Source organism: Syzygium oleosum, unplaced genomic scaffold (assembly GCF_021117445.2).
Source record: "Syzygium oleosum isolate NSW1041296 unplaced genomic scaffold, Sole_v2.1 Sole_v2.32, whole genome shotgun sequence".
Lineage (NCBI taxonomy): Eukaryota > Viridiplantae > Streptophyta > Magnoliopsida > Myrtales > Myrtaceae > Syzygium > Syzygium oleosum.
In genome coordinates, this window is record NW_026607516.1 from 2521235 (window position 1) to 2545857 (window position 24623).

The 24623-nt window shown below is 41.2% G+C and overlaps 1 protein-coding gene across 5 annotated transcripts; it reads left to right on the forward strand.

Annotated features, from left to right (window-relative positions):
- Positions 1-9838: 9838 nt before the first annotated feature.
- On the forward strand, positions 9839-14497 carry LOC115691756 (U-box domain-containing protein 33-like). Of its 5 annotated transcripts, none has more exons than XM_030618483.2 (7): positions 9839-10303; positions 10625-10752; positions 11094-11215; positions 11628-11732; positions 12104-12473; positions 13013-13459; positions 13676-14497. In XM_030618483.2, the coding sequence occupies exons 1-7, from the start codon at positions 10117-10119 to the stop codon at positions 14366-14368; spliced, it is 2052 nt and encodes a 683-aa protein (XP_030474343.1). In that variant the 5' UTR covers positions 9839-10116; the 3' UTR covers positions 14369-14497. The 5 variants fall into 5 exon arrangements, with proteins under 5 accessions (XP_030474343.1, XP_056160548.1, XP_056160546.1 ...); XM_056304571.1 differs by lacking the exon at positions 9839-10303 and adding an exon at positions 11391-11513 and having other exon boundaries at positions 11023-11215; XM_056304572.1 differs by lacking the exons at positions 9839-10303; positions 10625-10752 and adding exons at positions 10853-10876; positions 11391-11513.
- The last annotated feature ends 10126 nt before the right edge of the window (positions 14498-24623 follow it).

Genomic DNA, 24623 nt, shown 5'->3' on the forward strand with positions numbered 1-24623 from the left:
CGGAACCGGAACCGGAACTGGCCCGGAACGGGAACCGGCCCGGAACCGGAACCAGACCGGAACGGGCCCGGAACCGGCCGGTTCCGGTTCATACATGGCCACGAACCGGAACCGCGGGTTCCGAACCGTGGCCATGACTACCCCTACCATGCTGCCCAAAGAGTTTCTTCTCAAATCCATGCAAACAATAATTCACTTTCCTCTCAAGAACACCAATTTTTAGAGGTAAGAGTCAATCGGCCGGGCAAAGTAATGGAGATATCTTATGTTTCTCATTACTTCATTAATTAAATCAAAATTAATGCCTTATAGGTAATTGTGGAAAGTCATTGTAAAAATCTCATGGAATTGGAAAACCATGATGAAGGACCAAGTATAACTCTACAGGATACAGTATTTAGCCGATATTTGATATGGCATAAACTTCAATATTTTTTTTTTTTCTATCGAAAAGAAGTATGTTGGGATGATTCTTTATTGCAATGGCGTTTGACTTTTGGTATCGAATATACCCACAAGATTATTCGGATATACCTCTCGGAATTTCCTTGCTTAGGACTCTCGTAGACATACAATGTATTTTAGCTTGGTGATAATCCTCTCGTGATGTCTGCCAAGGCCGGCAGAGGATGAGGTACACATACATACCAACCTTTTCCTCCACTTAATTTTAACAGGACTACCAATGTATATTTCAATGTCGTTCGTCGACTTTCTTTTAATGACATAAAATAAGGAAAAAGCCAACGCTTTTTGGGGGTCGCTCTGTTAATTCTTGTTGTTTCTTCTAGCCAAATCAAATAAAAATGAGATGAAGATCTATTTGGGGCTTTCCTAATCCCATCCACCAACAATCGAATTCGGTGAAAATAAAATTTCCCGAATTTATTGTAAATTCATTTGGTGGCCCAAGCATAGCTGTGCCACGATTAAACGAAGTCAAGGTCATCAAAGATTCTTTGATTGCAAAGGGAATCTAAAGAGATCATGGGCTCCATTTTCGTATAGAGAAGTTGTCCTAGCATTTCTCGGCCAAAAAAAAGTTGTCTTGGCATTTAATGCGGTCGTGTTTTTATTAGGACAAAACCAGCCACAAAGGAGAGACGGAAATCCAATGATCTTTCGTTCGCTAGGAAACTCTGGGATGAAACTCGTCGTATTCCTTAGCTGGAAATGGACTTTTCCACGAAGTTATTGGTGATATATTCCTTTCCATGGTACATGAGATATTATTGAAAATGACAGATTTATTAAATCATAACATTTAAAGAGTTAGGGGCCAACGAAATAATGGACGAATTTAATTGTTATGTGATAGCTAGTAAATCGTGTCTGAACAATTATTTCTAGATCTATCTGTCGGCTTTCATTTTTGGTCCAACAACCATAAATCGGGTGTCTTACCCCTGCTTCTGAACTTGTCGATTATCAATGTAGCCTCCATACTCATACTCCATTAGACAAACCATTCTCTATTTAGTCTCCGTTTGTTTTGCAAAAAATGTGACATTTACGGAAAATATTTTTGGAGAAGTCATTTTCGAGGAAAATAACAATATTTTCTGGTATTTAGCTAAAACATGAAAATGAACTAGAAAATATTTTCCGTTAATTGGTGAGGAAAATCTCTTTTGATTTTCCTAAATAGATATATAAAAATTCGGGCGCTAGTGACTTACAGGGTAGCCAAGGACCCGGCACGGGCAACGAGGTCTCAAGCCCAAATCCCGACACCCAAGCATGATCATGAGCACGAGCACTAGTCTTGGATCCACCGAAACCAAGCGAGAGAACTCGGTGCCCGTGCCCGGCACCCCAGCCTTGGTCTATAGCTCCCAAGCCTCGGTAGGACCTAGTTATGGAACCCCAGAGCCTAGGACTGAGACCATGACTCCCGGGCCTAGGTTAATTGAGGCCGAGATTGGGACTCCGGTACCAATGCCTACGCCTAGTTCTGTCGAGGTTGGGCCCCAAACCCGACCCTCGCTACCCGGTCCCCTATGCCCGGAACCAGGACTCGGTGCCCTGGTCCCGGACCCAGGACCCAAGCTTGAGCGCTGGGGTTCGGTTCCGGTCCTGCTGCTAATGGCTAGGAAACAAGCATTGGGTTCCTGTGTCAAATCATTTTGAAGAATGATTTTCTATTTTTTAAAGAGAAAATCATTTTTCTGAATTTAAGCTTTGGTAGGAAAATATTTTTTGTCAACTAGGAAAATATTTTATGTTGACTCATTTTTCTAAACGATCCAAACGCTAAAAAAAGAGGAAAATGTTTCAAAATATATATATTTTCCGCAAAATAAACGAACTTTAATATTTTGGGTTTGCTTTGGCGGTCTTATTCCAGAGTAAATGGAATTGGATTGCCTCCAAAGCATAACTAGTGATAGGACTATTCCTGTAGGGATTAGTTACCGGTGATGAAAAAGGGGTGCCATAGGTATTAGTAAATATAGGAGGTTAATACTGCTATCGAAAAAAAAGGAAATCTCTAGTTGGATGAAAGGCAGTTCACCATTTGGATCCATGATTCATCTTCCATGGATGTTAGAAACCTTCCTTGATTAGCAGCACCGATGATAGTACGGCCCTAGGTGAAGCATCTATTGAAGATATCACCGCCTTATCTCTCTAGATCTTTCGTGATTAGTCTTGACCTTTCGTATTTCAATGACTAGTTAATGTGATTGTTTGTATTTGGTCTTGACCTTTCGTATTTCAATGACTAGTTAATGTGATGTTTGTATTTGGTCTTGACCTTTCGTGTTTCGATATCTAGTTAATATCAGATACATGTATAGTCATTTATGAGTCATATCAAGAGTCATGTATTATGCCTATATAAAGGCAAGTCCAGTTGAAGTATTTGTAAGGTGAATCAAGTCATAATAAAATAGTTTATTCCTCTCCTCTCCTTGTGTGTTTTTCTTCGAGAGTTGTCGACGAGAGTTATCGACGATCGAGGCATTCACCTTCAAGAGTTGTCGACGAGAGTTATTGACGATCGAGGCTTTCACTTTTGAGTGTTACGCCTTTAAAACTCAACAAGTGGTATCAGAGCCCAGGAGCCGGGGACCGTTGTACGTGAGCAACCGGTCAGGGACCAGAGAACGCCGAAATTCTGTCATTGCAAAGACAGGGACTGTGATTCATTGGTCTGGGACCAAGCTGAATTGGTGTAGTGCCAGGCATTATATCCAAGTTCGATGGCGGATATTTCAAGTTCGATGAACGGGGTCGAGAAGCTCAACAGCTCCAATTATAATAATTGGAGTTCCCGCATGCAATTTTACTTGCTGGGACAAGATTTGTGGGATATCGTTGGCGGGGGTAACACCACACCACCTACGAACGATGGCGAGTTAAGGAGATGGAACATCAAAGCGGGTAAAGCTCTTTATGCTCTTTCTGTGACTGTTGAAGATGAATTAATGCAGCACATAAAGAGCGCGAGGACTCCAAAAGAGGCATGGGATAACTTGGCAGCGCTATTCGCAAGGTCGAATGATGCCAAGCTACAAAGGCTGGAAAACGAGCTGCTGTCGATGTCACAACAAAATATGACGGTGAGTCAGTATTTCTCCAAAGTTAAGTCTATTTGTGACGAAATTTCAAAGTTGGATCCCACTAATGCCATCTCAGAAACAAGAATGAGAAGAATTATTATTCACGGGTTAAAGCCGGAATATAATGGTATTATTACGGCTACTCGTGGATGGGCAACTCAACCGACGTTGACCGATCTGGAGAGTATTCTGGCTAACCAAGAGACTTTAGATAGTCAAATGTCTAAAGTTTCGATTAAGAGAGAAGAAAGTGCCCTCTTCAGTGATAAAAGAGGGTTCAAGGGTCAGAGGCGAACCGGTGCTGACAATAAAAATGGCAAGTCAAGGAAAAGCCATGTCGAATGGCAAAAGCAACCAGCTCGTGAAGAATGGCAAAAACGTCTAGGAGAGACGAGTCTTCGACCAAGGGGAGCCTGGCGGGGCGATGGCAAAAGACGTAGTGGACGATGTTACGTCTGCGGCAAGGAGGGCCACTTTGCCAGAGATTGTCGAGCGAAGAAAGTTGAAGGAAATGTCGCAGCATCATCGAAGAAGAATGATTTCGATGAAGATGAGGAATGAGATTTCCAATCGTCTGTTGCAATGGTGGTATCAGACGAGCTCGCTGCCTCTTCCACATTCAAGTCAAACGATGCGATGGCATTAATCTCTGTAAGTGAAAAGTCGATTAATTATGATTTCGACTGGATTGTTGATTCAGGGTGTTCGAGTCATATGACTGGAGATCAAGACAAGCTGTCGAACATGCGTGAATATACCGGAGGACGTGTTGTTATTACTGCAGACGGCTCGAGGTTGCCGATTACTCATATCGGCAAGACGATGATAACTCCTCGATTCCATTCACAGCTAGTTGAATTGAAAAGTGTGTATCACGTGCCGGGAATGAAGAAGAATTTATTGTCTGTGTCCCAGCTCACAGACTCGGGTAATTATGTGGTGTTCGGTCCACGAGATGTTAAGGTGTACCGAAGTGTGAAGCCCACTGGTCGACCAATCATGGAGGGACGTCGGCTGGAGTCCGTTTACGTGATGTCTGCTCAAACGGCATATGTAAACAAAACTCGAAGGAATGATACACCTGATTTATGGCATGCGCGGCTTGGGCATGTAAGTTATCACAAGTTGAAGGTGATGATGCAGAAGAACATGCTGAGGGGTCTTCCCCATTTGGAAGTGCAAGAAGATGTGATTTGTGCCGGGTGCCAGTATGGGAAGGCACATCAACTTCCATATGAGGAATCATCGTTCAAAACTCGGATGCCTCTCGAGCTCGTTCACTCGGATGTGTTTGGTCCAGTGAAGCAGTCGTCTGTTAGCGGATTCAAGTATATGATCACTTTCATCGACGACTTCTCAAGGTATGTCTGGGTTGTTTTCATGAGGGAAAAATCCGAGGCGTTTATTAAATTTAAAGTGTTTAAGGAGAAGGTTGAAAGTGAAGTAGGCAGAAAAATCCATTGCCTACGCACCGATAACGGGGGAGAATACACTTCCTACGAGTTCACGAAATATTTGCAAGAGTGCAAGATACGTCGACAGTATACTTGTCCGTATACGCCGCAGCAGAACGGTGTTGCCGAAAGAAAGAATCGGCACCTAGCTGAGACATGCAGGAGCATGTTGCACGCGAAGAATGTTCCACCGAGGTTTTGGGCCGAATGTATGAAGACGACGGCTCACGTGATTAACAGGCTGCCACAAGCAAGGCTTGGTTTTATGTCACCATACGAGAAGCTATGGAATCGCAAGCCTGTGGTAAGTCACTTTAGAGTTTTCGGATGCGTATGTTATGCATTTGTGCCTGATCATCTTCGCAGCAAATTCGACAAGAAGGCGGTTCGCTGCATATTCGTGGGATATGATGATCAACGAAAGGGGTGGAAGTGCTGCGACCCTACAACAGGGAGGTGCTATACTTCAAGGAATGTGGTGTTCGACGAATTGTCGTCTTGGTGGTCACCTCAAGCTGTTGAATTGCCAAATTCACAGCATTTCGACGAAGAGGTTGAAGAAAGGCTAAAAGAATTCGATGAGAATCAGCCTGTTGAAAAAGATGTCGACACACAGTCACCAAGATCGACAAGTTCATTTGATGAGCGTCCAAGGTCGACAGAAGAACTTCGACCAAGTCAGGTCGAAGAACTTGAAGAGGAGGAGCCTCAACTTCGGAGATCAACGAGGCAAAGGAAGCCAAACCCCAAGTATGCCAATGCGGCATTAACCGTAGATGTTGGCATGGTCGAGCCTTCGACATATGAAGAAGCCTCGAAAGGAACAGAATGGAGGAAGGCCATGGAAGAAGAAATCCTCGCACTAAAGAAGAATGAGACGTGGGACTTGGTACCGAAACCTGAAAATGTACGTCCTATTTCCTGCAAATGGGTTTATAAACTTAAAACTCGACCAGACGGGTCGATTGAGAGGTATAAAGCACGTCTAGTGGCTCGAGGTTTTTCGCAAAAATATGGGGTTGATTATGAAGAGACCTTTAGCCCGGTAGCAAAGGTTACCACAGTTCGAGTTCTATTAGCACTTGCAGCAAGCAAGTCGTGGAATGTGTGGCAGATGGATGTGAAGAATGCTTTCCTGCATGGAGAACTTGAGCGAGAGATATACATGGAGCAGCCGGATGGTTTCAAGAGCAAAACTTATCCAGAATATGTCTGCAAGCTAAAGAAAGCGTTGTATGGCTTAAAGCAAGCCCCGAGAGCGTGGTATGGAAAGATTGCAGAATTCTTGTTGAAGAGCGGTTATAATGTAGCTCCAGCAGACTCGAGCCTGTTCGTGAAGGCAGAAGATGGAAAGGTTGCAGCTGTGCTGGTTTATGTGGATGATCTCATCATTACTGGAGATGATGAAGATGGGATATGTCAAATTAGAGCCAACCTCTCTGTGCGGTTCCAGATGAAGGAGCTTGGAGAGCTGAAACACTTTCTGGGGCTCGAGGTTGATAGGACAAAAGAAGAATTATTCCTATGTCAACAGAAGTATGCACGAGATCTCTTGAAAAAATTCGGGATGCTCGATTGCAAACCTATATCTACTCCGTTGGATGGGAACGCAAAGCTATGTGCTGAAGAAGGTCGAGAGCTAGAAGATTCGTCTATGTATAGGCAACTGGTAGGTAGTCTAATCTACCTTACCATAACTCGGCCTGACATCGCTTTTGCAGTGGGAGTAGTGAGTCGATTCATGGAGAAGCCAAGGAAGCCTCACTTGGATGCAGCCAAGCGTATCTTGAGGTATGTAAAGAAGACTTTTGATTTTGGGCTTTTGTATAAAAAAGAATCATCAGGTGAGTTGGTCGGTCATTGTGATGCCGACTATGCTGGAGATCAACACACACGGCGATCAACTACTGGATACTCGTTTCATCTTGGATCAGCAGTAGTATCCTGGTGCAGTAAAAGACAGCCGACTGTGTCTTTGTCTACAACAGAAGCTGAATACAGAGCAGCAGCAATGGCAGCTCAGGAGAGCACGTGGCTAGTGCAGTTATTAGATGATCTTCATCAGTCGATAGATTATTCGACAATATTGTATTGTGATAATCTATCCGCTATAAGCTTGGCAGAGAATCCAGTTTTCCATGCTAGGACTAAGCATGTGGAAGTCCACTATCACTTTCTGCGAGAGAAAGTGTTGGAGGGCGAGATCAAGATGGAGTACACTAAGACAGGTGATCAAGTTGCTGATATCTTCACCAAAGGTCTTGGAGCTGCAAAGTTTGAAGAGTTTCGAGCTCAGCTTGGTATGGTCGCTAGAACTATCCCTAGAGAGAGTAGTCGGTGAGGGGGAGTATTGAAGATATCACCGCCTTATCTCTCTAGATCTTTCGTGATTAGTCTTGACCTTTCGTATTTCAATGACTAGTTAATGTGATTGTTTGTATTTGGTCTTGACCTTTCGTATTTCAATGACTAGTTAATGTGATGTTTGTATTTGGTCTTGACCTTTCGTGTTTCGATATCTAGTTAATATCAGATACATGTATAGTCATTTATGAGTCATATCAAGAGTCATGTATTATGCCTATATAAAGGCAAGTCCAGTTGAAGTATTTGTAAGGTGAATCAAGTCATAATAAAATAGTTTATTCCTCTCCTCTCCTTGTGTGTTTTTCTTCGAGAGTTGTCGACGAGAGTTATCGACGATCGAGGCATTCACCTTCAAGAGTTGTCGATGAGAGTTATTGACGATCGAGGCTTTCACTTTTGAGTGTTACGCCTTTAAAACTCAACAGCATCCGGCCGTAAATCGTTTCGTCGTTTGAAGCTTCCACGCCTTTCACAGCTTGGCTATGTCTGTTAAAAGGAAGGATGTGTCGAGTAAAACAATCATTATCGCAGAATAAGGCATCAAACATGTTCTTTTGTGTGGAAATCAAGTGAGTGCCTTGACATGATTGGTTTGACTCACGTTTTCACACGAACAAGTCATCTAGAAACAGGCCAGATCTTTCCATCCAATGCCAACGTTGTCAGAATAAAAAGCCCGAGGCACCCTGATCTAACAGCGTTTAGCATCGAACTTCTGTCAATTGGATTCTGCGATGGCATGCAGTGTTCTTGAACGACCATCGTTGTCCTTCCGCAATGACAAATGAATTTCACAAACACCCAGATGAACAAATTTGAATCATGTCAATCCATCATGTGCAACTCATTGCTAAGAGGACAACGCGAGGGCTGTACAGGAAGAGGTTCTCTGTCATTTTCCTACCTCGTTCGTATGGTTAGGTCAATCGAAAAGGGGAAGAAATCGAGCCTCAAGTTCAACGGACGGGTTCCTGGCTTTTCCCTCTTCTAAGGCAAATAAAGAACTATAGTTCACATTCTCGTCCACAGAAGTCAAGATAGAAACTTCAAACTTGGGCTTCAAGGAGAGAGAAAGCTCCATTGCCACGATGTGATGCTTCTTCTGCATTAACAAGAAAAAATCCCACACGCATCCCACACGGGCGCTGGACTAATAGACCTCATGGAATAGAACCTTCCTTTCCAGAGATCGCAGTAAGTAGTAGAAAAGTGCTGGGGAGTCTACTACGAGATGGTGATTTGGGGAGAAAATAACTTTAAAAAAGATGAAAATTACTGAGTATACTGTTGATGCTGTGACGTGATATCGCAAAACTAATTTTGTTTGCTTTGAATCATCCTTTAAATATCATTTTTCTAAGATTTTGCAGCTCAACAAAGTATGTAAAACCTTTATGATATAAATATCCATGTGTGGATTACGGCTATCATTTTCCATAATCATTTAAAATTAAAGTATCTCTAATGTTAATATTTTAATCAGAAAAGTAGAATTCTTTCAATCCCAAAGGTACAAGTCTTCCAACCTTTTTGTCTCCTTCCAAATCGAGGGTTTCGCAGAAGAAAGCCAAGAAGGTGAGGCCAATTTCCTTGATTGGATTTGCATTAAACGTACGATGTCACGTCACCTCGCTCTCCATTGGGAAAGATAAGTCATCAATCCCACGAGGTTCTTCAGTTGACTGACGGAAGGAGACACAGAGATGTCTTATTGGCTGTGTGTAGACTCGAAGAGTACATTGAAAAGTCCAAAATGGCAACCCACTAGTAGCAGCTTTTAAGAAGCTCCTCGCTTGAAGAAATTCTGGCAAGATGTGCTCAAGATGACAACCACTAAAAGCTTTGGAAAAGCTAAGGAATTGCGTCGTCGTCGTTGAAGAAGTAAAGAAGTAATTTTCTTTCCAAAAATACCATCATATGTAATATTCTATAATTGACGTAGAGAAGCAAGTTAACCATTTTCAAATCTCGATATTCTCATCGATGACACATGACGCAACTATTTGATAAAATACCTTTTGGGTTTTTTTCTTTAGGTTCTACGACTTTTGATTCTTTAGCTTACATTTCAGATCAAGTTATCGGAGATCCATTTTGTGTCCATTGATCATTTCCTTGTTAATGATTCGTTTGACACTATAATATCGTGCATTTTATGAATATGACTGTTGTTTTTTTGTATTCTAAAAACAAAACTGGCTCGAATTTAATTACTAGAAGAATTTTCTAACTTAGTACAGGAGCGATCATTTAACAGGGATCGATTATTCCACGTGAATACTTGCTTCCTTACTCTTGCTCGGACACTGTTCAATTATGTTATGTAGGACCTAACAGAGCCCACCGAGAAATTGCTCACTCATTACCTGTTGAACGGGAGTTTCCCCTGGTTTCCTGGTATGTGCTGTCCGTACGTAAGCATTAGGACAAGCGACCTCTTTATAACTTCGAGCCATATCCCCCTCAAATGCCACCTCCCCACGAAACCCTCATTGCAGAAACTCCCCACTTTACTTCGTTTCCGTTTCTTAGAGAGTTCCCATGTCTCGCTTTCTGTTTCTCTCTCTCTTTGTCTGCTCTCGGTAGCTAGCTATCTCCACTCCAGACACTCCTGAGTTTGGTCCCTTTCCATTTTTTGTTGGAGGAGCCGTCCTCGTCGTCTGACTTAACACGCCTCGATAACCGCAACTGATCATATTAAACTTGCCGAGTTTGGAGTCCCGGTGATCATGCCGAGCGCTCGCGGGGTTGCATCTGAACAGGCAACGCCGGTGCTTGAAGACAAGATTTATGTTGCGGTCGGGAAGGATATGAAAGAGAGCCAATCGAAGCTTGTTTGGACGGTGCATCAATTAGGAGGCAACTTCAAGATCTGTATCATTCATGTTCTAGTTCCTTCACGGAGGATCCCTATGGGTAAGTCAACGTTTTTCTTCTGTTGTCTTTACATATTTCCCTCCACCGATTTTAGCTATCGTTTTTTGCTATAAGAGTTTCTATTGATCGTAAAAATAAGAACTTACCATGCTCGCATGGATATAATACACGGATCTTCCATGATGGACAATGGTTGCGCAATAAATTAAGCTCCCCTTTCAGGGTTTCGCGATTTAGGACCATATTGGATATCTTATTGCTTTTACCTGTTCGATTATTGTCGAGTTTTATTCATTTTGCGGTGTTCTTTCTTGCAGCGAATTAAAATAATTGTGCTGTTAATTTGCCTTTGGTTTGCAGGAGGCCTGGGTGCAGGAATCCCCGCGAGCTCGGCGAACGAGATTGTGTTGAGAGAACACAGAGAAAACGAGAGGTTAAACATGCATAAAATCTTGGATAACGGCCTCCTTGTTTGTAAAGAAATGGGGGTATATTTACTTTCTTCTTCTTCTTCTTCTTCTTCTTATGATGTTGAGAGCACACAGAGAAAACGAGAGTATAAACATGCATAAAATCTTGGATAACTACCTGCTCGTTTGTAAACAAATGGGGGTATACTTACTTCTCCTCCTTCTCCTCCTCTTGTTCTTCTAGATGATTAATTGTCCTGGTCAATGACTTCTTAACAAAGTGATAGTGAATCAAACAAATGTTAATCATTGTTGACCCTTGATATATATAGTTCTTGCGTGGCACAGGTTTACATGACAATATATGCTTCTTCATTTAGAGAGGAGGATAATAACGAAGCAAATTTATTGATTAATAGGTACGAGCAGAGAAAGAGTTCATAAAATCAGACAGCATTGAAAAGGGAATTGTGGAGCTCATACATTTGCATGGGATCAGAAAACTTGTAATGGGTGCAGCAGCAGACAAGTGCTATTTCAAGTACGTACAAGAACAAGAAGACACGCCCACATGGGTCGTGGACTTATTCATTCCACATCTATCCTCTTCATGATTGAAAGGACATGCTTGTTTGGATCTTTAATTGCGACATTAGAGCCAATGCTTATTTCATTATTAATCCTCAAAGATGTGCTGTACATGTATGATCTTTCAGGAAAATCTGGTAGCGCTTCTCGAACACATTGTCCTAATTCGCTCTGAGTCCATCACTATACATCATGTATCATGAATCAGTCTTATTTTCCTACCGAGTGGAAAAAAAAGATGATAAAAACTGGTGACATATCGTTTCAAGAATCGAATAGTCTCGTGTTGTGTCTACAAGTTTATGTTTCGTATTATCTGCATTACACCAAATTAATTCATTGTCTTCTCTGGTTTCAATTGGCAGGAGGATGACAGAAATCAAGTCCAGGAAAGCCGTCTTTGTTCGCGATAAAGCGCACCTCTCTTGTCAAATTTGGTTTATTTGCGACAGGCACCTCATTCGCACAAGGTTATCCTCCCACTTTTTTACTTGTCTCCTTCAAAACAATCGAATGCCCACGAGATGGTGTTAGTGAAAAAAAAATTTCTACATAAATAAATCTTGTTGCGATAGTTGACTGCCATAACAGACATAGAATTTTAGGTTGCGATGAGGCTAGGACAAACAATTTTGTTCCTTTTTTGCATTATACGTTCTTTCTTTGAATGATATGGCCAAATCCTTGGGAAATTTTGAGCTGGGGACCGATGGCAAATCAGTTTCAAGGTACAAGTAGGAACGTTTATGGGCTCGGAGTCTTGTACGGACGATCAATTTTATATAGTGTTGTGACAATTTTGGCTTCACCATAAACTTGTTTTCATTCCTTGTCAATATAGGGAAGCTCGGACGGTTCAAGCGGTTGCAGGAGTTCCTACTAATGTGCCATTCCCGACGACTCCAACCCCTGGACCAGGAAAGTCGATTCTCTCGAAATCGCAATCCTCTACACTGCCAAGGACGGCAAAGTTAAGTAATCCATTCCAAGACATTCTGAGAAGAGCATTCTCTTCGAAAATCGACCAAGGTGCAGTGATGCCTATGGCTTCTTCCTCTGATAGCTCTCCAGAGCATCCTAATGCGGCGAGCACTCTGGAGACACAAGATACTTTCCAAGAACTCAAACCAGTTTCAACGAGTCGTTCTGATCTTCCACAGTTGATTCAGCCGGTCTATTATACCTGCCAGCCATCAATTTCCAACTCTCTGGTATGTGCACAATAACTAACGCATGGTCTTTTTCATGTTCTCTAGCCGGGAAGCCATGTCTCTAGCTTTGCTTGTCCTATTTTATAGCCAAGAATATATTATTCTTTGTCATTAAAAGGAATATTTCAACTTTAGCTAATTGTAACTGGATATAAATGAAAACAATTCTCGAGAAATGCTTGAGGAGGGAGTGACGACTTGTGCTGAAGCAGAAGTACATATCATTGAAGGCAGGCGAAAGGATCCCAGGAAGGTCTAATGTCAATATAAAAACTGGACGGCTTTGCTATATATCGACCTAGACCCCTGATTTATGTAAATTGCCGCTATTAAAAATGGAGTATTTCTACTGATTTTGCTTAAGTCTGATTGTTGAGGACCATCCCGAACTCCATGGAAACATTTCATCGCAAATTGTAACACACAAATAGCAAGCATGACATATAGTTAACATGAGGATGAAAGATGATTTATTGACTCGAGGGCAAAAAAAAAACAGAGATGATCTATTGAGTATAGTATTATGGGTAAATTTTCAGTTGGAGGAAGAACTTGAGAAGGTGAAGGATCAGCTAGACAAAGTGATGGAAGAACTTCGCAGTGCCCAGGAACAGAAATTGCAGCTCGAGAGCCAATTCGCCGAGACCAACCAGAGCAGAAAGGAGTTGGAGCTGAAAATCATTGCGAGCGATGAAATGTTGCAGACTTTTAAAAAAGAGCGAGAGCTGTTGCAGATCGACCTCGAGAACGCGCTCCAAAAGGCCGAGGAGGTAAGCGGAAGAAAAGGAGATTCTTCGGGCACAAAGTACTTCTCCGAGTTCTCCATGACCGAAATCGCAGAAGCTGTGCAGAACTTCCACCTGTCCTTAAAGATCGGAGAAGGTGGTTGCGGGAGCGTGTATAAAGGTTTCCTTCGACACACGTGGGTTGCTATAAAGATCATGAAATTTCCTAGCATGCAAGGTTCACAAGAATTTCAACAGGAGGTAACAATTCTCGAGTTTCCTCTACTTGTTTTCATGTTTTCTCCAAACCAAAATTAAGAAAAATAAAAATATATAAAGACTTGGTTCATCACGAAGTAAATTTGTTTTCCACAATAATATCACTATGGCATGACGAATTCACTGTAAGAGTACAGTACTCACAGTGATCGAGCATATCATCGTTGATCATCGAACTCTTGATTGAATGTCTCCCAGGTGGATGTGTTGAGCAAGGTGAGGCATCCTAATCTCATCACGCTTATCGGCGCTTGTCCCGAGCCCTGCACTCTTGTTTACGAATATATACCAAACGGAAGCCTCGAAGACTGGCTCCGCAACAGCAACAGGGCGAAGCAGCTGCCGTGGCGAGCCCGAATACGCATTGCCATGGAGCTCCGCTCCGTCCTGGCCTTCCTCCACTCTTGCAAGCCTCACAGCATCGTCCACGGGGACGTCAAACCAGGGAACATTCTACTGGACGCGCACCTTGTGAGCAAGCTCAGCGATTTCGGCATTTGCCGACTGCTATCCAGCGGCGATCGGTCGAGCAACAACACCACTGTCGTGTACCCGACCGACCCGAAAGGGACGTTCGGGTACATGGACCCCGAGTTCCTCGTCACACAAGAGCTCACGACAAAGTTCGATGTCTACTCTTTCGGGATTATACTGCTGCAGTTATTGACAAGGAGGCCCGCCTTCAGAATAGCGAAGGAAGTGCAAAGGGCAATTAACGCAGGGACTTTGGAGGCCATCTTGGATCCATTGGCTGGAGAGTGGCCCTATAAGCTGGCCAAGGAGTTGACTGATTTGGCTTTGAGGTGCTGCGAGATGAGCAGAAGGAATAGGCCGGATCTCCGATCAGACGAGTGGACGGTGTTCGAATCGGTCGGAGCTTCCTATCGATAAACCTAGACTTGTGAATACTCAGGAATTGAGCGATATACACGTTCGGATATGTACTTTGAACTTCAAATAAATTGACTTTCCGGGTCATGCGTGGCGGTCATCGGCAAGTACGGGCCGGATTGTGTGTATTGTACATACATACATAGGTTTTTTGCTCTGTCATGTATTGAGTTATCTTGTCGAAAGTTCTTCCTTGATGTACCCACCATTGTTCTTATGAATAGATTTCTTCGTGTGCATTAAGTACATGGACAGTGAGATGGGATTGCTTAATTATATATGCAGAATCAGATCCACATATAGAGCAGCAAGCAAATCCAATGCCTTGTTATGCTGTTCAGTCCTACTAAATCCGCTTCACTTCAACGAACAATTTCTCATGGAATTTATCGGCCGATTATGCAGCATATTTCCTGACAAGCCAGTATGAAATGACCAAAAAGCTGGTCATTTCAATTGGTCTAGTTGTGGATTGGTTAAGTTCTTATTTGCGCTGATCGTGTCGGCCCCATTATTGCATGCACCAGCTGCATTTAAACCCGAAGTTTGAAAATTGTGCGAGATCGGCCAGATTTACGGATCTCCAAATGTGCTTGTGTTGACACGCGAGAATTTTCAATACTTTAGAACTGGGGATGAATGATGATTGGAGTCTTCATAAGGCCTTGAGCTTCGTTTTTTCACCTGCTTCTCATCGCTTATCCTTACTTAGTAACATCAAAAGGTATCTGCATAACATGAACGGATGAACCAAATCGTCTATGGAAATTCGGTGTAACAAAAAAAAAGAAGAAAACCTTTGTGTTTACACAACCCACTCATCAATCATTGAATAAAAATAGACAGTCAACGTTAGAAACTATATACTGTATATATCAACGATGATACAGGTGGCTGTGATTTATACAGTCTGTCTACCAATGATGGATCGAACGATATTTACGCTTGGCGAGGTCACCGTGGCCTAGGTGAGGGCTGGCCTCGCCAGATCTGGCCTAGGTAAGGCCGACCCTCGCCGGGCCTTGCCTGCCCTTGCTAAGGCTCGCCCATGCAAGGGTCAGCCGGGCCTCGCCTGTGGCGGGCTACGGCGGCCTCATCTGGGCAACGACAACCTTGCCTCGCCTAGGAGAGGCCAGGCGGCTAGCCATGGTTGGTGGCTAGTGTCTGGTGTCCGGTCACAGGCTAAAGGTAGAAGAAAGCAGAGGAAAAAAAGAAAAAATATTTAAAAAATTAAAATTTATCTACATCAGCGTTGGCGGTACCACGTAGGCCGGCCAACATTCACAGCTACAATGTCCAACCAAAATTAACCGGAATAACGGAATTGGTACAAAAACAAAAAAATTTAGGACTAAATTGGCACAAATGCAAAATATTTAATACTTTTCTAACACTTTTCCCATTGCGTCGGGCATATGCCATACATGAAAAGTTATTGCATGCACTATGAGAAAGAAAGAGAGGGTGTCTTTGCATCATCTATCTCTGGTCATGATCAGTGACGCCTCAATATTAATGGTTCGAAAGGGACGTGAAATTTGTAGCTTGTGACTTGTGAGTGTTGTCTTCTGGTGATGAGGAAAGGAAGAGGACGTGAACCCAAGTGCCTATGGACTGTTAAACGGAACAAAGTTCCTGACTTAGCCAAGTAAAATCCAATTATACATCTGTCAAAGGGTAATTAGAATGGCTATGTTTATCTAAGGTTTTAGTTGAGCTCAATTATCACTACGATCTCATCTCGTAATCTTGATGTTTCATAGGACGGATGACAATGGCAACAGTGATGTTAAAACTAGCAGCTGACCCCTTAAGCAAATATTTGATGGTACGACTAGGGGTGTCAGAACCGAACAGAAAAATCGAACCGAGATACGAACCGAACCGAGCCAAACTGAAAATTTGGTACATTTTGGTTCGGTTCCATTTTTAGTTCGGATAACCATTTTTTTTTTTCAATTCGGTTTATTTCAGTTTAGTTCGATTCAGTTCGGATCGAACCGAACTGAAAAAGTAACTCTGGTTTTTACCCTAAAAGTGCGCCCCTCTCTCTCTGGCTCAAATCCCCTCTCCATCGTCAAGTTCCCGTTGGCCAGATTGCCGCTCAGCCTCGGCGCCGCCGCGATCCTCGCTGGCACCACCTCCACCGTCGCGTTCACACGCCGCCGCCCTCCCCACTGGGATCCTGCCCTCGCCGACGACCTCCCCGCCATACGATATCTCCGTTGCGGAGCCACTGTACCGGAAGGACGCGACTTTCAGGTTCTCGACAGAGACATCGACAAAGGCGGTGATGTTGGTGTCGGCAAGCGCCGTCCCGTTCGAGACTAGCTGGGCGAGCTGGGGGATCTGGGCCTGGTTCATTTGGACGAGCGGGTCCCTGACGTGGAAAACGGTGAAGAAAAGGGCGAGGGCGACGACGGCAAGGATGAGGAAGAGCGCGGCGGCAATGCCGCAGCACTTGAAGTAGCTCGACTGGCGGAGCCTGAAGTGAGCCAACTAGGCTTCGTCTTCGTTGCTGCGGATGGTGCGCTAGGCGGGCGCTAGGGGCCTGGCTTGCTCTTTCTCGGCCATGGACAATGGGAGTGGCTTGGGGGACTTCGTTGTGCGGGGAGTTGCCGGCCAGGTGTTTGTGGAAATGCTTGGCTGAAAAGTCTCTGAGCGTGGATATTGTGTGCAGAAAAAACCGAAAATCAAGCTGTGAGTGAAAAGCAAAAAGAAAAAAGAAGAAAAAATTGAAAACCGAACCGAACCAAACCAAACCAAATTGGTTCATAATCATCATCCATGGAGAATTTCCTTTCCAACACAACACTGAGTGATCAAAATCATGTGAAAATAACTAGTGATAAAACACTATTGGCATGAAACCACTATCATCATATAACCTTGGCATGTTAATATCTACTATATTATATTACCAAATATACACGTGTTACCTATAGGCAAAAACTTGACATTCAAAAAGTTAAACAAAATCATTCTATTATGACTTATTCGAATAATTAAAAAGTTATACGAATTTATGGTTGAAATTATGTTGGCTAACAATATCGACTAGAGAGGATAAATAGGTGATTTCAAAAAATCTTGGCAAAATAGTGCGGAATTGATAGGGCCAAGTTCAATAACAGAGTAGTCGGGTAAAATAGAATATGACTATAATCAAGTTCTGGTAATATTCAAGTAGTACTGTGCAATGTATCTATCAAGCGGTGATTGAGTATGAACAAAGAGATAGAAGACAATGCACACAACTTTTATAGTAGTTCGGCTTTAGTGTAAGCCTATATCCACTCTGTCACGCTAATACTCTTCTGACTGGATTCCACTAGTCAATCGTTGAGAAATTACAGTCGTAACAAAGCAGGTGCTACTTATAATTAAGCTATCTCAACCTAAGCACACACTTAAAATATTGCCGACACATCTCAAAAGATTACAAGTATGCTCACGGAAGACAAATGAAAATATGTGAAGCTCTCTCAAAATTTGAAATTGTGAACTCTTGATCTTGTATCCTCTTTGGTGCCTTGGTCTTCTTTAATACTCCTTATCTTCCAAACTTCCCACTGGACAATCTTTAAGAGGATCAATCTCCAATCTACCCATTGGACAATTGTTGAGAAGATTAGGTAGCCATCAATCAGAATTCCCATATATTTGGTCTCCCGTATAATCAAACTTTGGTTCCCAAAAATGGAGTGCTTCAGCAAAGGAAAGAATTTTTCCTTTGAGATTATTGTCAATGAACTAAGATATCTCGCACAATTCAATGTTTTGTGAGGACAATCTTTAAGATTGTTAATTAATCAAGATCTTTGAAAGAAGGTATCGATATCATATCTCAAGCTAGTGATAAAATATCTCAAATTATTAATCTTGTAAATTGGGACCAGAACTTTTATCGCAAGTAGTATAGGTATTCTACTAATATTCAGCTATCACAATACATATTCAACGCCTTGCTAATATCTAGCATTTTCCCTGGTGTTATCTGGCACTCGTCTTGCTGATATTCAGCACTCGCCTTGCTGATATTCACGCAATTACCTTGTTGATATCCACGCAATTCGTTGTTTCTGGCTTCTTGAATATGATCAAGTGTTTTAACCAATATATTTTGACAACAATAGTTATGTAGATATTGTAAACATAAAACCTTGACACTTCTAAGTTAATATGAACTGTCCATTCTTCTAAACTTATTCATGTAGGTTTTTCAGTCATAAAGAATCCTTCCGGTTTGAATATTACTTGTAACATAAACACTTTTTGCATTTATCAAGATCGATATAAATCATGGATAGTTTTGTCAACTTCAAAATATATTATGAGGTTTTCTCAATAAAAAAATATACAATACAAAGGAATTGTATAGCTATGTATGGAAAGATAAAAATATTTCGAGATTTGAATTCTTTTTAGGAATATTGTTATAGGATAAAAATTCAAGTTTTAACATTGGAAAAGGTGAGAAATATAATATGATTGTTAATCTTCGGGGCATCTTTTTCTGCCCATGAACTTAGCTTCAAAACGATTTGAGTGAAGAATACTCAATTCGGGTAGCTGTCCTTGTTAGAGATGGCAACATGCCATGCCCCTCCTTCTTTGGACCATTTCCTCTGTCTTTCTCTCTTGTGTACGTTAATATTAAGACAGGATAGCTACTAACATCATGGGAAAATCTTCCTTAAATATCTTTAATTTATTATCTTATAATAATAGTATTCATCGGAGAATGCGTACTCAAGCATTTCGTTATATAAAATCCGAATCTTTCGTGTTCTTTGCGTGCTAGACTTCCTCTCTCTTATTTCCACTTGAAATTCTGTCTCTGTGTTCTTGACTTTAGGGAATATTACAGCTTATATTCTTCACCCTCTTCCATCTCCTCCATATTTAACCCTTGGAGTGATGTCAATAGATACATGCTACTGTTTGATTGGAGCAGGCAGGAGATTAGGTCTTGGACAGAAAAATTACTTCATGTGAATATCACCTAATCTTATTATAAAAACGAAAAGATAATTACATGCTCCAATCTTATATTACTTAATACCCATGGGCAGTCAATACCCAAGATAGGTCATGATAAAGTTCTAGTATCAATGCAGCCGAAAAGGTTTTTTCTCACATACATGCAAACAATTATTCAATTTCCTCTCAGAAACACCAATATTAAAAGGAAAAATTATATTTGGACAACCTGATGAAGATGTCATCTGTTGCTCATTCCTTCATTAATTAAATCAGGAGTGAAAGCAAAAGAGCTCATGGAATTGTTAAACCATGATGAAAGGACCTAGCAACCCTATATTTGATGTGGAATAAACTCTTTGGCTCCGTTTGTTTTGCAAAAAATATAACATTTCTGGAAAATGTTTCGCAAGAAGCTATTTTCCAGGAAAATGAGACAATTTTTCGATGTTCGGCTGAAATATAAAAAAGACTCGGAATGGTGGAGCCACGGTTAGGGGATCGTTCTTTGAACTCTCATTGTTTCGTTTAGCTTGAACAAATAAAAAAAATGAGATGGAGATTTATTTGGAGCTTTCCTAATTCCATCCACCAACGATCAATTTTGGCGAAAATAACATTCTAGGAATCAATGTTAAATTCATTCGGTGGGCCAAGAATGGCGGTACCATGTTTAGGGGATCGCTCGCTAAACTCTTGTCGTCTCTGTTAGCCTACATTGAGATGAAGATTTATTTGGAGCTTTCCTAATTCCATCTACCAACAATCGATGCTTGGTGAAAAATAAATCCCACGAATTAATTGTAAAATTCATTTGGTGGCCCTATAGCATGGTGGTGTCACGATGACGGAATCGCTCTTTGAACTCTTAGCGTTTCTTTCAACCTAGATAACCAGAAAATGAGATGAAGATATATTTGGAACTTTCTTAATTTCAGCTACCAATGATCGATATAGGTGAGAATAAAATTCCGGGAATTAATTTTTCGAGCTAATTTGGTGGCCCCAGAATGGCGGTTCCCCGTAGAAAATATCTTTGAAGAGCTGCGGACAAGGTCCCTTTCATGTAATAGAAGTGCGACCCCATCACCAAGGAAAGGTTCCCAGAACTGGTTTCTACTTAAGCTGGATCATCTGCCGACACATTGCTAAATGACAAATAAAGCTTTTAGCAAAAAACAAATGACAAGTGAAGCCAGAGTGATTGGAATCCAAAGAGATTAGGGGCTCCATCTTCGAGTACAAAAGTTGTCTTAGCATTTAATACGGTCCATCTTTTTCTAGGACAAAACCAACCAAAAAAACGAGAGAAGAAAATCCAATTATCTTTTATCGACTGGAAAACTCTAGGATGAAATCCGTCGTATTTCTTAGCGGCAAATGGGGGTTTTGACGAAGTTACTAGTCACATGTACCACGCCATGGAGTATAAAATTAAGTCTCTCAAATTCAGAATGACATTAATTGCGACATATAAAGAGTTAGTTGCCTTTGCCAGGGTTAGTTGCCAATGAAACAACGGACAAAGTTAATTTCTACATGATAGGTAGTAAGTTCGTGTTTGTGATATTTACTAGGTTCATGTCCTCATTATGTCTTGCCATAAATTTCAAACGATTGTTTCCATAACGATCTATCGGCTTTCATTTTCGGTCTGATTAAATAGCGCAACCATAAAAGAGGCATCTTGCATGTTTTTACATTTGTCCATTATCAATGTAGCCTTGTTATCCATATTTCAGCAAAGAACCATCCTCTATTTAATATTCTTAATTTGATCGACGGCCTTATTCTATAATCAATGGAACTTAATCGGCTCGAAAGCATGACTAGCAATAAGACTATAACTATACGGGGTTAAACACTTGTCACGAAAAACTATAGGACTATAAAAAACATATGAACAGCCATCTAGCAACGAGTCATCTAGAAACGGGTCGGATCTTTCAATGCATTCCAACGTTCTTGGAATATTCCCTCGTGTGCCACACGACTCTTTGTGTCCGTACGGAGCGACCAAGACCGTTAATCTTGTTAATCTTGGCCATGGTGGGACCCGCGACAGCAACATGGGCCCACTTCATGGACAGCTGCGATGACAGGACAAACGACAGAGGCGGAGAAGGTCAAGGATGGCTGAGATTCGCATTTCCGTTGGTACAATTCGGTGTGGGGCATGGAGTGTTCTTGGACGACCATTGTTGTCCTTCCGCTATGACAAAATGAATTTAATCTAAGTTAAATTAACACACGACGGAACACTCTAAATGACGTGAATTCGTCGTGCATATAAGTCATTGCTAAGAGGAAATTCGGAATGAATTCAATGGACGGCTTCCTAGCTTTCCCCTTCTCTTTTTCCGGGCAAACGAAACATTAGACTTCACAGTCTCGTCCTCATAAGTCAAGATAGATGCTTCAAGCTTAGGCTTCAAGCTTTGCCCTTCAATCAAGCCAAGCTTCGAGGAGGGAGGGAGGGAGGGAGAGAGCTCTATTTCCACGATATGATGCTTCTGCATTAAGCACGAAAAAACAATCCAACTACGCTCTGTGTCCCACGTGCATCCACACACGCGCACTTGACTAATAGACCTCATGGAATAGAACCTTCCCCTCCAAGGATGGCAGTAGACAGTAGACAAGTGCAGGGAAGTCTACCACGAGATCGCGCGGGATTTTATCCAGAGGCACTTGAATTCTTCTTGTGGAGTTGGGGTGAAGGTCTCTTGCCCTAATGTGTTTGACTTTTGCATTTTTTATGGAACATATGAGTTTGTTTGCGAGGCCAGAAAGTTCTTTGATGATATGCCTTAAACGGAATTTCGTTTCCTGGACTTCTTTGATGAATGGTTATCTGAACATAAAATGAAAGCTCGAGCGAGTATTACCAGGGCCGAGAGCTTGACGAAGCTCGAGAGGCCATGGCCACGAGCTTGACGAAGCCTGAAAGCAGGCGTGACCATGGCCGCTCGAGCTTTTTAGAGTTCCCCGCTTGAGCTTCTTCGAGTTGCTCGAGTTTCGTCGAGCTCGGCTGTGGCCGCTCGAGCTTCTTTGATTTCCCAGCCATGACCGCTCGAGTTTCGTCAAGCTCTGTGAACTCGAAGAAGCTCGAGCGGCCATGGCCGAGAGCTTGACGAAGCTCGATCAGCCATGGCCGTGAGCTCCTCGTTTCAGCCATGGCCGGGCGCACCTTCTTTCAATTCTCCTTGATTGCACCAATTTGATTGAAAGAAGAAGATGATCAGTTCCACGACAAAGGATGAACGATTTGACTTGCACCTCCTTTCAGCCATGGCTGAAAGGAGAAAATGAACCGCGGAAATAAAGAAGAAGATGAACAGTTAAACGGAAAATGCTCACTAATTGTTTTTCTTCTTTTTTTTAAAGCTTTTTGAAACTTTTATTTTAAAATTTTAATTTATTCTAATGTGGTGCTTGGTTGGCCCCACTTGTCTTAAGAAAGTAATAAAAAAAGCCACACCGGCATTTTTTATTAGCCAAATTAGACAGAGTTAACAGAATTACTTTATCGCACTAATTTGATAAATTTTAGTATTTAATTGCACTTTTTAAAAAACATAGGACTCAACTGCATTTTTGCTACCGATGCATTTATCCCTACTATTTATGATATACATATCCCTGTGTAGATATGGGTTATCATTATCCATTATTATTTAAATATCTCCAATTGTAAATTTTTGTGATAAGAAAGTAGAATTTATTTAATCCCGAAGCTATAAGCCTTCTCACCTTTTTGTTGTTGAGATAATCTCAAAATATATTTTGAAGTTGACAAAACAATCAATAGTTTATCTTGAATCTGATAAATGCATAGAAGTGTTTTCTTTCAGAAATACTCGTGAAGAGAAGTTCATATCAATCTTGATTATGTTCAAACTTTATCTACTATTGTTTAAATATCGCGGCCAAAGCTTAAGACATTTACTTCATGGATATCATCGATATTATTGCATGGAAATCATTAGAGCAACAGTGTTAATAGTAGCAAAGCTTATATGCGGACGCTTATTAAATCATTTGATTCAAATTCTATGCTAAAGTTGAATATCATCAGATTACGAAATTTACTTATGTCCATATATTTATTTAGACACAAACTCTTTTACTTATATCGTCACAGTTAGTGATCTGGCTTGGATTTCGCAAATAAAAGGCATTGATTGATCTTCAATCTTAAAAATTGTTCTGCAACGAAATTTTTTCACGTAAGGCATCTTGATTGATTGGCAATCACTCCAAAGGTAAGCTGCCTTCCTTAATCAAAGAACTCTACTTATGGAAATCAACATTTGTTTGTATGGGTGACCAAATTAACGAAGATTTATATCTTATCTTTCAACAGCTACTCAATCTTCTATGTACATTTTTGTCCAACCGGTTCTTTGGAGATCCTCTAAAGACTGTCCAATGGATAGATAGAAAGTTGAGGAGTATAAAAGAAGACCAAGGTGCCGAAGAACAAAGAGAGATTGAGAATAAAAAGTTTCAAAGTTCAAGAGAACTTCAATCTTACATACTTGTATTTTGTGAGTTGTAAACTGTAATCCTTAAGAGGCATTGAAAGCGTACTTGCATGACATAGTGAGACCTATAACAAATAGGAGTATTATCACTCACTTGTGTAACCTCTTATTGATTGACTAGTGAAATTTAGCTAATAGGTTGTTAACGTGGGAAAGTAAACGTAGACTTGCTCTAAGCCGAATCACTATAAATTGGGTTAATATCACGAAAAACCTCAAACTGGTACACCTTTGATAAATTTACCCCAAACTAATATTTTGACCACTAAAAACCCCAAACTGGTACATTTGTGACAGATTTACTCTCTGTTAGTTTCCGTTAAATTGAATTAATACCACAAAAAATCACAAACTGGTACAAATATAACAAATGGAGAGTAAAACATAAAACTGGTATATCAGTTAACTATCGCGTGTCATTTAACAAAGTAATTTGATAGTAAAATTTAACGGAAAAAAATGAGGGTAAATTTGTCACAAGTGTGCCAGTTTGAGGTTTTTGGTGGTCAAAAAATTAGTTTGGGTTAAAATTATTACATGTGTACCAATTTAGGATTTTTTGTGATATTAACCCTTATAAATTATGTGTGCAATTTCTTCTTTCTCTCAACTCTTGTTCATTATTTTTAATAGAATTTTGCACACTGATAAATATCATCATGTCACTGTCAGTATTCAGGCTCTAACTTCACTCGAGTTTGATAATACTCAACTTGATTATTTTA